Below are 13,446 nucleotides of genomic sequence, written 5' to 3'. Positions count from 1 at the left end.
ACGCTTTTCCACCATTTCCTCCACAAAACTCTCGTATCTCTCTCTCTTTCTCACATCATGAACTCATTCATAAACACAGACACAGACACACACACACAGCGCTCCAAGTTCAGCATTTAAATTGCGTCGATTCCTCAGACGAATTTCATTTTGATTATTTCTTTTGTTCTTTCCACAGTCCACAGCTCACCAACTTATCTGATCGTTAAGTGACCAACTCTTCCTCTTTCTGTTGTACAAATAATATCGTTTCGATCCCTTGATCTCATTCAAGATCTAATTCTCAGGGAGACCGCAGCTCAAGTTTCCGAGCTTTGGTTTAGATTTTACGGCTGGCTTATCATCTGACCTGGTTGCAGAAAGTAACCCAAACAAGCAGCACTAAAGGGATCTGCTCTTCTAGGCTGTACTAGCTAGTTGAATTTAAGTGCTATCTATCTGCTTAGCCGGCCTACGTATAGCTCTCAGCTTTATTTGGAAAATAAGGAGCTGGTCTTTTTTGGGTTCTGTAACTGTCACCGTTGGTTTGGCTGTTGTTTGACCAGCATAGAAGACTGTGCACAACGACAAGGAGCAAGCACCTGTATGAATCTGATCGAGAACATTTGTAACCGATGAGTCTCAGACAACTCGATCGAGACTCGGTTCGTAGTTGTAGTTGAAAGATATATATTTATATAGTTATATAAAGAAAGCTGGCAAATAAGTGGTGGGAGAGAATAGATGTGGCGATGGCGGGGTACAATGGCAGATCAGAATATATGCAACTCTTCCGTCCCGAACTGCACCTCCAGAGACCACCGTCACCGTCCATCTCTGTTCCGCCGCAGCAACAACAACCTCAACCTTCTTCCGATTCTCAACAGCAAGAAGACTCGCCCGAAGGAGACCAAGAACACAAGATCGAGTCCGACACCGCCGCTACAAGTTCCGGAGGCGGCGGCGGCGGTAGCGGTAGCGGTGGGGGTTCAGGACGTCGTCCGCGGGGGCGTCCGGCGGGGTCAAAGAACAAGCCGAAGCCGCCGATCATCGTGACGCGCGACAGCCCCAACGCGCTCCGCTCGCACGTGCTGGAGGTCTCTGCCGGGACAGACGTGGTGGAGAGCGTGTCCCACTACGCGAGGCGGAGGGGGAGGGGAGTGTGCGTGCTCAGCGGCACCGGCACCGTCGCTAACGTCACCCTGCGTCAGCCGGCGGCGCCCGTGGGGAGCGTGGTCACTCTCCACGGGAGGTTCGAGATACTTTCGCTCTCGGGGACGGTGCTTCCGCCTCCGGCCCCGCCGGGCGCCGGGGGACTGTCGATTTTCCTGGCGGGCGGGCAGGGTCAGGTGGTTGGGGGCAGCGTGGTGGGCCCACTGCTGGCTTCGGGGCCGGTTGTTTTGATGGCTGCGTCGTTTGCGAATGCGGTGTTTGAGAGGCTGCCATTGGAGGAGGAAGAGGCAGCGGGCGGTGGTGGGTTACAAGTCCAGCAACCGACGGCTTCACAATCTTCAGGAGTGACAGGTGGTGGTGGTGGAGGACAACATCAGCAGCTTGGTGAGGGAAGCAGCGGCGGTCTCTTTAATCTGGGAGGGAACATGGGGGCGGGGAGCTATCCGGCGTTTTCGGGAACTGATTTGTACGGGTGGGGTAGCGGTGGAGCTACTCATCCGCGGCCTCCGTTTTAGTGCTACGTGGTTTGAGTGAGAGTGAATGTTTGGTGTTTTGGAATAAGATATATATATGCATGAGAGGATCGATCTTTGAGCAAAAATGAAGCAAGGTATGCCATCAGATTCAACAAATTTCTTGGATCCAAGGGAAAATTAAGCTCCTTCGCTCCATATTCACTGAGGCTTTGGTTTAGTACTTTTCAGTCACAGGAAGAACAAGGTCAGTAAGTTGATTATAGATTATCAGAGTTCTTTCCCGAGTACTTTCTTCATTAATATCGTCAGACAGTTCTATAAATGATAGTTGTATATTGTGGTAAACTGCTGATCGATGTCAAGTTTCTAGGGTTTTATCAATCAATTTCATGTCTCTTTTACCTCTGAAACCACTAGTACCTCATTATCGATCATATATAAATTATGTTATTCAGTTTTTGTTGCCAAATTAATTGAATATGAGGAATGTTTAATCTTCAATTATGTGTATAAAATATATAATATGAACATTTAATTAGAAATGTATTGATGAAAACTAGTAGCATGGATAGCTGATGTGTAATTCTATAGACCTTATTTACATTATTAGTGAATTTCCTGTAATTAGATATGCATAGCTGAATAATATTTGTGATAAGAAATGTTAGTTCAACAAAGCGTTGCAGAGAGTTCATAAGTTTCACCCTCATTGGTAAAAAATAAAAACAATATTTGTTAGTCATCTCTATACATTTCCATCTATTATTCAATGCTCGTACTTAGCAGAATAGAAAACATAATATTGTACATATATTTGTATATTCATATTGGTTTGGATTGTGTTGATAATATAAGAGATTCCTTGTTTTCCTTGGCTAAACTAATGACCAAACTACTTAATTTCATCTTAATGAGTTTACTTCTAGAGAGAACATCTTATTTTTAGAAACACTAGAGCATCTCTTATATGACAACTTACAATACAACTCATTCATCGCAACTTAACATCTTCTAGGTTTGTTTTGAGGAACCACTTTTGTGAAAAAAATGGGCCAAATTGGAGATCATTTGATCATCTATTCGATATTGGAGATTATTTAATCCGGCCCAAAATTTTTCCCATTTAAACAACTTTTTGTCAAAACAATATTTCAAGGAAAGCAAAGAGATCATAAATGGGTATAGACATTAGCTTAGCTTATCAGGGAGTAAAAACCTGCTTAGTTTTCTTTTAAAAGAGTCTCGAAGTATATATTCTAAACTTCATGTAGTTACTTGATGAGTTGCCTTACCCAAATTCCCGATAGTTGTTTGTGTTGCATGTGGTGTACCTTTTTTAGATTCTTTGACTTGATTTAATTTTCTGCTTATTACTTAACTTAGAAAAAAGTTATTGAGAACTTGGAGAGCCTGCTTCACTCTCGCAGCTACTTGGTCTCACTCCTGTCAAAAATAAAAAAGAAAAGAAAAGACAAAAAGGAACCCTAGAATGAAAGAACTGATGAGTTCCGAGAAACAATGCAAAGAAAGCATCTGTCAATCTTACCGGTCTTCTTAAAACTTGCAGTAATTTTCTGACTAAACGTTACGGTAGAAACTAAAAAGTACGAAATTACTTGTTGAAAATGAACGTTCTTTGTGTCGTGTTCAGTCAGTTACAAAACGTAATTAATTACAGTAATGTGTTGAAAGGCAGTTAAAAAATATTTGCACGTTAAAACAAGCCTACTGCATGCAGACTGCATTAACATATGAACCCTACATCTGTCTTTCTCTAACTGACTTCAAATTCCCAAAAAAATTTGCAGCTTCTATGATAATTTGTTGAAACTGGGAAAGGATAGGTTTTTGAAAAATACGTGCAGGTGAGGAAATGTTTCCTTTCATCTTTTTACTTATTGCATTTGCTGAGGCAATATGATGAAGTGTATGAACTTGCAGTTTTACAGTACAGTCTCCTAGATCATATGTAAATTTATGTGGTTGACTGTAAGGTTTTCTACTCTAGCTGATTAGCTGCTTGGCCAATATCAAGTTATTGATCGAAGCAGAAAAGTTAGAACACTTGTGCATATGTTCATCAGTACGACCACTGTATTTGGGTACCTATACCGGTGCAGGCGTTTGTTTTGCGAGTGGCGAGTGAATATTGACGCAATGAGGAGAGCATTAGACTACATTAAATTGAAGAAATAAACTAGTTGGTGCTTGCTCATCGTTTTGTTTTTTTGTTAATTATTATTTGATTACTTCTCAATATTCAAGAAGAAGCTAGCCAGCTAAGTAGCCCCTATCGTTTTTTTATTATTTTCTTTTTCTAGTGGCCTTGCCCTTTACATGTTGATTACAAAGGTCTTGCAGAGTTCATCTGGCAAAATGATGGTATCTTTTTAGCCAAGATCTCTTTTCCAATGTTTTAAAAAGGATTAAATACTTGTTATTCCCTGTACTTTGCGGCTGAAAACAGTTCAGTCCCTCACCTTTTAAATTAAACAGGTTAGTCCTTATTCTCTCTAATTCTCAAACAACAGATCCACAACAGGTCTAAAATGACTATTATACCCTTATTTCCTTTTTTAAATTATTGTTTCTCTCTCTCTCTCTCTCTCTCTCTCTCTCTCTCTCTCTCTCTCTCTCTCTCTCTCTCACAACCGAACAGAACCTCAAAGCCTTTCACACTCTCCTCTCAAAAATTCAAAACTTCAAAAATTGAATTTCCGTTACAAAATGAAATTCTGATCGATCCGAGCGATGCAAAGCCTCAAAACGGTGTTGCCTCGCTAACACAGTCGACACAATCACCACCACCCTCTTTATTGTGTTTCCAACAGAAAATGTCGAAGGGCTAATCTCATCAAGAGCCTGATAACTCGACTGGTTATACAGATGGTAAAACACTCCAGACAACAACACCCAAAAGTAAAATGTGGATGGTTTCCCCACAGATGCTATAGCTCTATGATACCCTTGAACCCATTGCGACCCTTCAACCAAAACCGCCATTGGAAACAAATAAAACAGCGAAATTATACTGATCCAACCATACAAATTCAACCATCCACTTCTTTAAAGCTCTGCAAGCTCCGTTTCGAATAAATATTCCTCAACACAAACCCCACATTGCTAATTAAAGCCCCCCACAGGCCTTGCAAATTGAATGTCACCTCAGTAACAGCAGCTAGTGAACAACCCATAACAATAGGAAGAATCGAAAGCCAGACCTGTATAGGGTAAGTCTCCCCTAGGAACGACGAAAACACCACCGAAAAGACAGGCTCCGCAGACTTGATGACATGGGTGAAGGACACAGCGACCTTAGAGAATGAGACGCAGGCCGAGATGTTGCCTATGGTGTGGAACAATGTAGGGCCAAGGAGAGCAACAATGAACGGTTTCGAGATTTTCGGGCATGGCTAGAGCTTCAGAGACCACAGAATCAACATCCATACGGACCCGGCAAAGAGCTGAAACGAAGCCAGAAGCCATGGGAATGGGAAAACATTCAGTGCCTTCTTATTGTAGATATTGAAGACAATGTTCTGGAAGTACCAGAGCCCAAAGATCAAGGCAAGCTGGGCGGTTGTGACTTTAGGCTTTGGAACTGTGGGTTCAATATCTCCATTTGGGTTGGCTTCTGAAGCAGAAGAAGCTTTTGGGTTTGGGATCTGGGTTTGGAGGAGAACAAAGATGGGAACTTTGGGTTCAAACCATGGATCTGGGAAGTGGGTTTTGAAGAGAATCCAAATGGGTGGGCATAGATTCTGATGAAAGGTTTGGTGGGTGTGTGGAGCAGAACAGATGAGGTGGGGAATCTTGTGTTGGGGAGAGAAGAGGGGGAGGCATTGATGGGGTAGTGATGGGTGGATTTGGAGAAAGTGACAGTGATGGAAGGACTGTTGAGATTCAGGGTAAGAGGAGGGTGAGAGATTGGGGATTTGAGTGGTGGATTAGAAGTGGAGCTCGGTGGAGGCCCGGTTGGAAATGGGATCGAAGCTGGAATTAGGGTTGGGGAACTGGAGCGGTGAGCTGCAGAGTCATGGAGGCCATGGCGGAAGACCCACAAATGGTCGTGGAGGCCATGGCGGAAAATCCTCAATCGATAGAGAGAGAGAGTAGAAAAAATTAAAACACTAAAAAAGAGAAGAAAAAAATTTTAAAAAAAGAAGTGAGGGGTATAATGGTCATTTTGGACCTGTTGTTTGAGAATTAGAGAGAATAAGGACTAACCTGTTTAATTTAAAAGGTGAGGGACTGAACTGTTTTCAGCCGCAAAGTACAGGGAGTAACAAGTATTTAATCCTTTTAAAAATCACTAGACAGTAGGCGGATGGTAATGAGGCGCTTAGTGCTTAAACGCCTAGGCGGGGTTTAGGCAGGCCCTATAGGCAGTTGTTTCTTTTATTTGAAACTAAAACAAAAAATTATACTTAGTAGTATGATTGATTGAAAACACCAGAAAAAAGTTAAGTGTGTATGTGTGTATATGTGTGTGTGTGTGTATATATATATATATTGAGTATTTAAAAATAAAGAGTCATTTATGTGTGTGTGTGTGTATATATATATATATTGAGTATTTAAAAATAAAGAGTCATTTTTAAGTATTTGACAAAAAAAAAAAAATATTTTGAAAATTTTCTTTTATCTTGACCCATCTAGCTAGGCGTCGCCTAAACTAATTGAGGCGGCCGACCAGAGAGATTTTTAGAACATTACTTTTTTCTAATTTCAAGGGGTGGGCGTGGGTCGGGTCGGATCATTTTTGGGCCAAAACCGTATCCGACCCGTATTCTTCGGTGGGCTGTATTATAGGACCAAAAACTGAATGTTAATGGGCTGGGTCGAAAAATTTGGGTGACTTGAATTTTCAAGTCGGCCCGGTTCGGTTTTGGTTGATCAGCGTCATCGCTCATTGTCGTTTGTCGTCGTTGTTGGTAGGCAGAGTTGTGTAGAATTGCAGATCAAAGGCTGAAGGTCGGGCACGGCTGTGAGAGAGTGGTTGTCGAGAGAGATGAGAGGCCGAAATGAGGCTGAATTAGAGTTTAGGGTTTTGTTCTAAGGAGAGGAATCAGGTGCAATAGGTTCTATGTGTAACCTGATTTCAGCCAATAAGAATTCGACAACCATTAAAAAAATTATTAATTTAAATAAAAACTAATATAATTTAAATAAAAATTAAATAATTAGTTATTCGGCCGGTTCGGTTTATTTCGGTCAGTTCAAAGACCGTATTCGGTCCCGAACGGGAAAAATCCGGTCCGATTCGGAAATGACACTTTTTCTGCAGTATTTAGTCCGGTTTCGGTCCCCGAGCTAGTTTTTTGGGCCGGTTCGGCTGGCTTTGCACTTCCGGATCTGTTTATGCCCACCCCTACAGTAATTTCTATATTCTTACTTCCTTTCTTTCAATTAACTGGATATTTTGACCCTAAAAAAAAAAATTAACTGTATAACGTACTAACTCTAAGTTTCATGCCCAAGTCTATGGTGGTCCTTTTAGGACTGTCTAAAATATGTATCAGAGGTTACCAACCTATGATCTTTTGAGTTTGATGAGGTTAAACCCAGGGCGTTGATTTTGTTCTATGTTCTCTAAAAATTAAGTGATTTATGTGACATGTAATTAGGTATTTTGTGGTGATCAGTTGTTGCATTAACAGCTACAAACGCAAGTAGAACATCCGTCTTTCAAATGTGTGACCTAATAGATGTGTTAAAAAAGTTACAATGATGAAACCACACTTTACGTTCTTAATTAATTCTTATATTCTATTCTTTGTCATAGGATGTTCAAGTGAGCTATCAAACAGTTGTAAATGCTAGCAAGTTCACATTATATCTAATAGTCAATCTCGGACTTTGTGTATATATGACAAGATTTGTCCCTAAAATCTGAAGTGGCCTTATCAGGCCACCTTAAGCGTAACTTTACCAAAAATTTGGCAGAACTATCCCTAAAAATGGACTTCTCAAACCTATGAAGACGAAATAAACACTTCTAATAGCCAACAACAACTCAAACTTCAAAAGCTGCTTACATGTTCTCCTCAACAAGTCAACTCCTACAAGTAATTTACAAGAATTCTTAAACACAAATCTTGAATCTCAAAATTATTACTACAACTGAAATTTGGCAATTACAGCAATCTAGACCATTGACCGAAATCAAGAACATGTAGGTTAAACATGTAACCTACAACAAAGGTGGAAGTGGTCCACTATGCCTCAACTAATCTGCAGATTGGGCGCGAAAAAATGAAAAGCATTGGAAAAGGTATTTAGAGAAACCGTTAGTGAGTGGACGAAAAGTAAATGAATAATAAAAGGGAAATATAAAGGTTGAATGTTTTCTTAAAATTCAATCTCTTAAAAACTAAGCATGCAATAGAAATTTGATAAAAACCCTTTTTAAATCACCGAGCAACTGTAGATTATCACATAAATATTTGATGCTAGAAGGTACTGCCGATTAACATTTCATGCCATATGAAGTATACTGCCGACCGGACTACTAGGAGGTAATTGTTAGAAGATACTGCCGACTAACCATTCATGCCATTTGGAGGGTATTGCCTCAGATGACGTATCAGAGGGTACTGTCGACTGAATATATTCTGGAGGATACTGCTGACTAGAATATCACATGGAGGGTACTACCGACCAGATGCGACATGCATGCATTATCAGTGATCAAACTGATGTTTGCCCAAAAGTTTGAGGGAGTAAACTAAATTTAGTCCCATACTTACCTCCTATCCACCACATACTCATAAAATTCAAGTCATCATCTTTCCAAAAGAAATTTCACTAACTCAAACAATGGCATTGTCTCAACATTACTCAAAATTTGAATAACTCGATTAATTAATAAAAAGAACTTTCGGAAAGAAAAATCAATAACAACTCAACCAACATAAAAAATTAATAAGTCATTGAAATCATAATTCATGAAATCTCAATACATCAGCCATACTGAATATCTTCATATAAATTAATACGAAAACAATATTCAAAAATTAGTATCACATGCATAATTTATTTAAAATAAAATGTCCACTCACAGAAATATGGCTATGACAGCTGTCCGTCGAATTCCTCCTTGAGCTCGATCTACACTTCGTCTGAACAAAAATGATGATTATGAAAAACTAATCTTGAGAGACAAAAATAAATTGACTATAACAAAACCGAAACCATATAATTGTAATTAGTCGAAAAATCGAATTTCCATCAGAGCGAGCTCAAACTTCATAAGTTACGTTGACTCGATAATTCAAACAATCTAATGAAAACTGATGTCGATCTAAAGGTCAGATTCACACAATTTGAAATCTGAAAACTCGAAACTACGGAAATTATGATTAATTACCAAACTTACACCAATAACATGAAAAATCATATTGACACATTCCCAACGTAGAGCTCTACCTAACGAGTGAAAGCAAAGGGTCAGAGAAGGCGGCACGTTGCGTGTGGGCCCAATGCACCTCCACCCTACACTCTAAATTGGAATAAGCTGCTTACACCAATTGATTGATGTCAACCAGAGGAGGGAGTTTTATATCTGCAGCCAAGCTCGGTTAGGCCTAGATTCAAAGAAAAGTGCTTCGAAAGCCTCGACACCCGAAAATTCCAACTCGTCGATTCTCTCAACTCTTATTGATTTGTGCTATAAGGCTAGTACTCGAATGATCAATGGAACATGGGCGTCATAGCCCAAGTAACTTCTCGGGTCGAAGTCGCTAGAAAAGAGAGATCGAGCCGTGTTGCTTCTGGCGGCACCGTGACTAGTTTTCTTGTCGATTCTCTTTCCTTATGGCTGGATAGCACGAACCACGTCCATGAGTCTGTAGAGGAGGAAGACGTACGTGGTTCGAACGGCACTAGCGACGTGGCTTGGGAAGGTCAGACGGTGAAGAGCCCGTCAGATCTTGGGTTCGGGTTGGGCCGGTAACCGAGTCGCACTGGTGAGAATTCCAGCTAGGGTTTCCATACTAAAATGGAAAGTTACCCTTAGTAACTTGCTATTTATAGCAAGTTTCTGAAATAGTAGCTTTCGCTTTTCAGATCATAACTCTTTCATACTAATTCCGATTTTAGCGTGCTGCATGTCCATGAAATCTGCTTAACGTCATTTACAACTTTCATGAAGGAAGTTTTCTCAAACAATGAGCTGAAGAAAAAGTCAACCTTTCGGTCCTCTAAATGTTTGAAATGAATGTAAAAGTGAAGATTTTCAATTGTTTAACGTCCAAATGACTAGGTAAATTTCGATGCGGGGCGTAACAATATTGATATGGGATTGGCGTGAATGGACTCATCTTTGAGAGAAAGTTCATCGAACAATGACAAATCCTAGGGAATGTAATGAAATTTTAATTACATGTCAATCGTGCAACATCCCTAAATTATGGATGCAAATAGTTCTTTAACTTGAGACATCCTTGGTAAATACCTCTTATACATAAATATAATTTTTGACTTCACCTCCAGAATTGCACATAGATGCATTTCTCTTTGTTGCATGTATTGAACATTGTTCTAAAGAACAGCCTAGGCGCTAAGCGCAGGGTCACTGTTCGGATTTTTGCCCAGGAGATTGCACTTGGCGTTGGGCTCCTCGGCGGCTGCCTAGGCAGTGCAAGCGTAGGTAGGCGGTATGGATGTTGGGCACCAGGTGCTGATACATTTTTTTTTTATAAAAATTCTCGTCAACCTCTAATGACTTCGTCTCTCATTCTCTCAACACTGACCTCTAAAAAACCAGACTTCTTAAAATTGAAAAGGGAAAAATTCACCAACGGTGTCTGGACACTTTGGTGACTTTCAAAATGATACCTGAACTCTGAATGTTATCAATGTGATACCTGGATTCATTATTTCGTATCAATGTGATACCTACGACCAATTTCCGTCATGGAACAGTTAAATTTTGCACGTGCGATGCACGTGAGTCACTAAATAAAGATTAAAAGACCGATTTACCCTCAATTTTTTTTTTCCTTTTTATTTTTCTTTTTCTTCTTCTTCTTCTTCTTCTTCTTCGATATTTCTTTCTTTCTTCTTCTTGCTTTCTGCCTTCAGCGACCACTGGACTCCACCGCCACTGAGCAACTGGCTCCTCCTCCGCCGCTCGAACACCTCCCTCTGCCTTTGCCGACCTTCACTCCCAGCCCGCCGATCAAGCGCGCCACCAGCCTGCCGACGATGCCGACGAAGGTCCAAAAATCGAGGATGAGAGTTTAGGGATTCCTTCGGCTATGCTTTGGGTCCAATCCGCGTAATCGCCAGAAGCCAGATTGAGATTGTCAGCCGCCGTCCTCCTCCTTGCAATTGCGTCCTTCCTGGCGGAGGAAACAGACGCCGCCAACTGATGAGCACTGCTGAGCTTTTTCTCGACGATCAAGGCCTTGCTTTGATCCGACCGGAGCTCCGGAGTCGCTTCAGCTTCGTCGGATTGGGGTTCTGCTTCGGCTTTGGGTTCAGCTTCGGGTTCAACTTCGGGTTCGTTTTCGACTTCGGGTTCGGGTTGGGATTGGACTGGTACTGATAGTGATACAGTGGAATGAGAAGAAGGGCTGGGTTCGGGAAGCAAATCGATTACGTCCGCGATGATGACGTCATCGGCGTCGAAAGAGAGAGAGCGATCGAGAGAGTGAGCGTTGGCATCTCTGGCGTAACCGATTCATCCGGCGGCTCTTTTTTTCTTCCGGGAACTCGAATTCTGTCTGGATGTGGTTTTGATCGGATCTTCTCGGTCTTGGTCTAGTGGTGGTGGTGGGGTTCAGATGATGATGATGGCGGAGCTTCAATTTCAAGTTTGGGATCTTGGGCGTTGTCCTCATTCTGCTGAGGAGGAGGAGGATGAGAGTTTAGGGATTTACCCTCAATTTTTGGATCCTCGATTTTTGGACCTTCGTCGGCATCGTCGGCAGGCTGGTGGCGCGCTTGATCGGCGGGCTGGGAGTGAAGGTCGGCAAAGGCAGAGGGAGGTGTTCGAGCGGCGGAGGAGGAGCCAGTTGCTCAGTGGCGGTGGAGTCCAGTGGTCGCTGAAGGCAGAAAGCAAGAAGAAGAAAGAAAGAAATATCGAAGAAGAAGAAGAAGAAGAAAAATAAAAAGGAAAAAAAAAAATTGAGGGTAAATCGGTCTTTTTATCTTTATTTAGTGACTCACGTGCATCGCACGTGCAAAATTTAACTGTTCCATGACGGAAATTGGTCGTAGGTATCACATTGATACGAAATAATGAATCCAGGTATCACATTGATAACATTCAGAGTTCAGGTATCATTTTGAAAGTCACCAAAGTGTCCAGACACCGTTGGTGAATTTTTCCCAATTGAAAAACCCAATCTACTCGACGGGTCCACGGTAGTGCCACGACGACAGTGGCACGACAACAACAACACTGTACTAAGTTTCTCTGTGAATATTGACAATTACATAAAAGGTGATGGATCATTCGTTAACATTTAAAAGCGATTTCAATAGCGAATCAACTCATACGCTCTTGAGAACTTCTACATTTCATTCTCAAGAAATCCAAAGGTTGGTGGCATAATGTATCTTGGTAATGCGATATAGTACCTGAGGAAAGCATGAGGAGGTTCATGTGGTGTGCCACACAAGGCCTCCAATATTCTGAGGCCTCCGAGTTCCGAATACACACACACACACATATAGTTGTTAGATTATATATATTAGTTTGCACAAGTATAGACAGATGCGTTTATCTAGTCCCTTTTGTTAAGCCACTAAAGCCTTTTCTTCCACATTCCTAGTTTGTGTCTTATCAACCATACAAAAGATGATAGAAATATTTGACACCGTTTGTGGGATACCAGCTAATAACCACGTTGGTCTCCTTTTTGTTTTTCTCTACCCGATATCGATCTCCACACAGCCTAGCTAACCCATCCAAGCTCAATCTAGGGAGTTATCCACAATTTTTCCTTGGTACCCAACACATCCATCAGCCCCAAATCTGATTTGGGCACCCGATTATTCTCTCTTTGCTATACCACCATTGTTTTGCTTTATCAGAGCTATACTGCCCTTTCACCTCTTCTCACCTCTCTCAAATCCTCACTACTATCTCACAAACTCATAACAACAAGAAAACATGGTCAGGTTCTTAATTTTTAGAGAGAGAGAAGCATATCCGAAGAGAGAGAAAGTGGATCTTAGGATCCTTTTTTCTCTATTATTGAATAACCACCGTTGATGATCAGTGCCACTATAAGAAAATTCACCATCTTTCAACGAAGATGGCCCAGGTCGTGTCACTTCCAATGATACCAGAGTGCCTCCCAATCCGCCTTTGCATGCTTACCCACTTTTACTGCCATATGTTCATGATGTTTTCGTCGTCGTCCTAGCACACCACCAGTGGGTTTAAGAAGGAGGGACTTTGAGATCTTTTCACCTCCAAGTCCCGCAGTGTGATGAGACCAAACACGCTCCCCACGCGGTTGCCACAAAAGAAGCTTAGCCAGTTTATTTCCCATACTTCTCTTTCACCACACCGGTACTTTGCCATGTCTTAGTGGGAACAAAGATTCATTTTCTCTGGTACCTCGAGAGACTGGTTCATGATCCTTTGATACTAGTATAAGGACTTCAATAATTGTGGCGGTAAAGATTTGGTTGAACTCTAACGCTACTTTAAGTCCAGACCTCAATTGGATACCTTGAATCATTTAATCACTGAGCTCCTCATATTGGTCAAAACTAATACCAAATACATAATCATCTCAATATTAGTTTGCCTAAGTTATATTCAAATTTCATTATGGGTTCAAATGAACTATATGCCAAG

General features: G+C 41.3%; 1 protein-coding gene and 1 pseudogene across 2 annotated transcripts; one reads left to right on the top strand and one right to left on the bottom strand.

The window, feature by feature from the left end:
• LOC133746415 (AT-hook motif nuclear-localized protein 25-like) lies at nucleotides 1-4,026 on the top strand. Of its 2 annotated transcripts, XM_062174602.1 has the most exons (3): nucleotides 1-1,872; nucleotides 3,437-3,493; nucleotides 3,637-4,026. In XM_062174602.1, the coding sequence occupies exon 1, from the start codon at nucleotides 732-734 to the stop codon at nucleotides 1,665-1,667; it is 936 nt and encodes a 311-aa protein (XP_062030586.1). In that variant the 5' UTR covers nucleotides 1-731; the 3' UTR covers nucleotides 1,668-1,872; nucleotides 3,437-3,493; nucleotides 3,637-4,026. The 2 variants fall into 2 exon arrangements, with proteins under 2 accessions (XP_062030586.1, XP_062030587.1); XM_062174603.1 differs by lacking the exon at nucleotides 3,437-3,493.
• Nucleotides 4,027-4,321: 295 nt separating this feature from the next.
• On the bottom strand, nucleotides 4,322-5,563 carry LOC133744619 (xylulose 5-phosphate/phosphate translocator, chloroplastic-like; annotated as a pseudogene).
• Between the last annotated feature and the right edge of the window lie 7,883 nt (nucleotides 5,564-13,446).

The sequence above is a fragment of the Rosa rugosa genome, chromosome 4 (genome assembly GCF_958449725.1).
Source record: "Rosa rugosa chromosome 4, drRosRugo1.1, whole genome shotgun sequence".
Taxonomy (NCBI): Eukaryota; Viridiplantae; Streptophyta; class Magnoliopsida; order Rosales; family Rosaceae; genus Rosa; species Rosa rugosa.
The sequence above is the reverse complement of the archived record's forward strand: the minus strand, read 5'-3'. Positions and strand labels throughout refer to the sequence as shown.

Excerpts from the sequence above, each read along its gene's own strand:
- LOC133746415 (XM_062174603.1), top strand. The coding sequence starts at position 732 with ATGGCGGGGTACAATGGCAGATCAGAATATATGCAACTCTTCCGTCCC.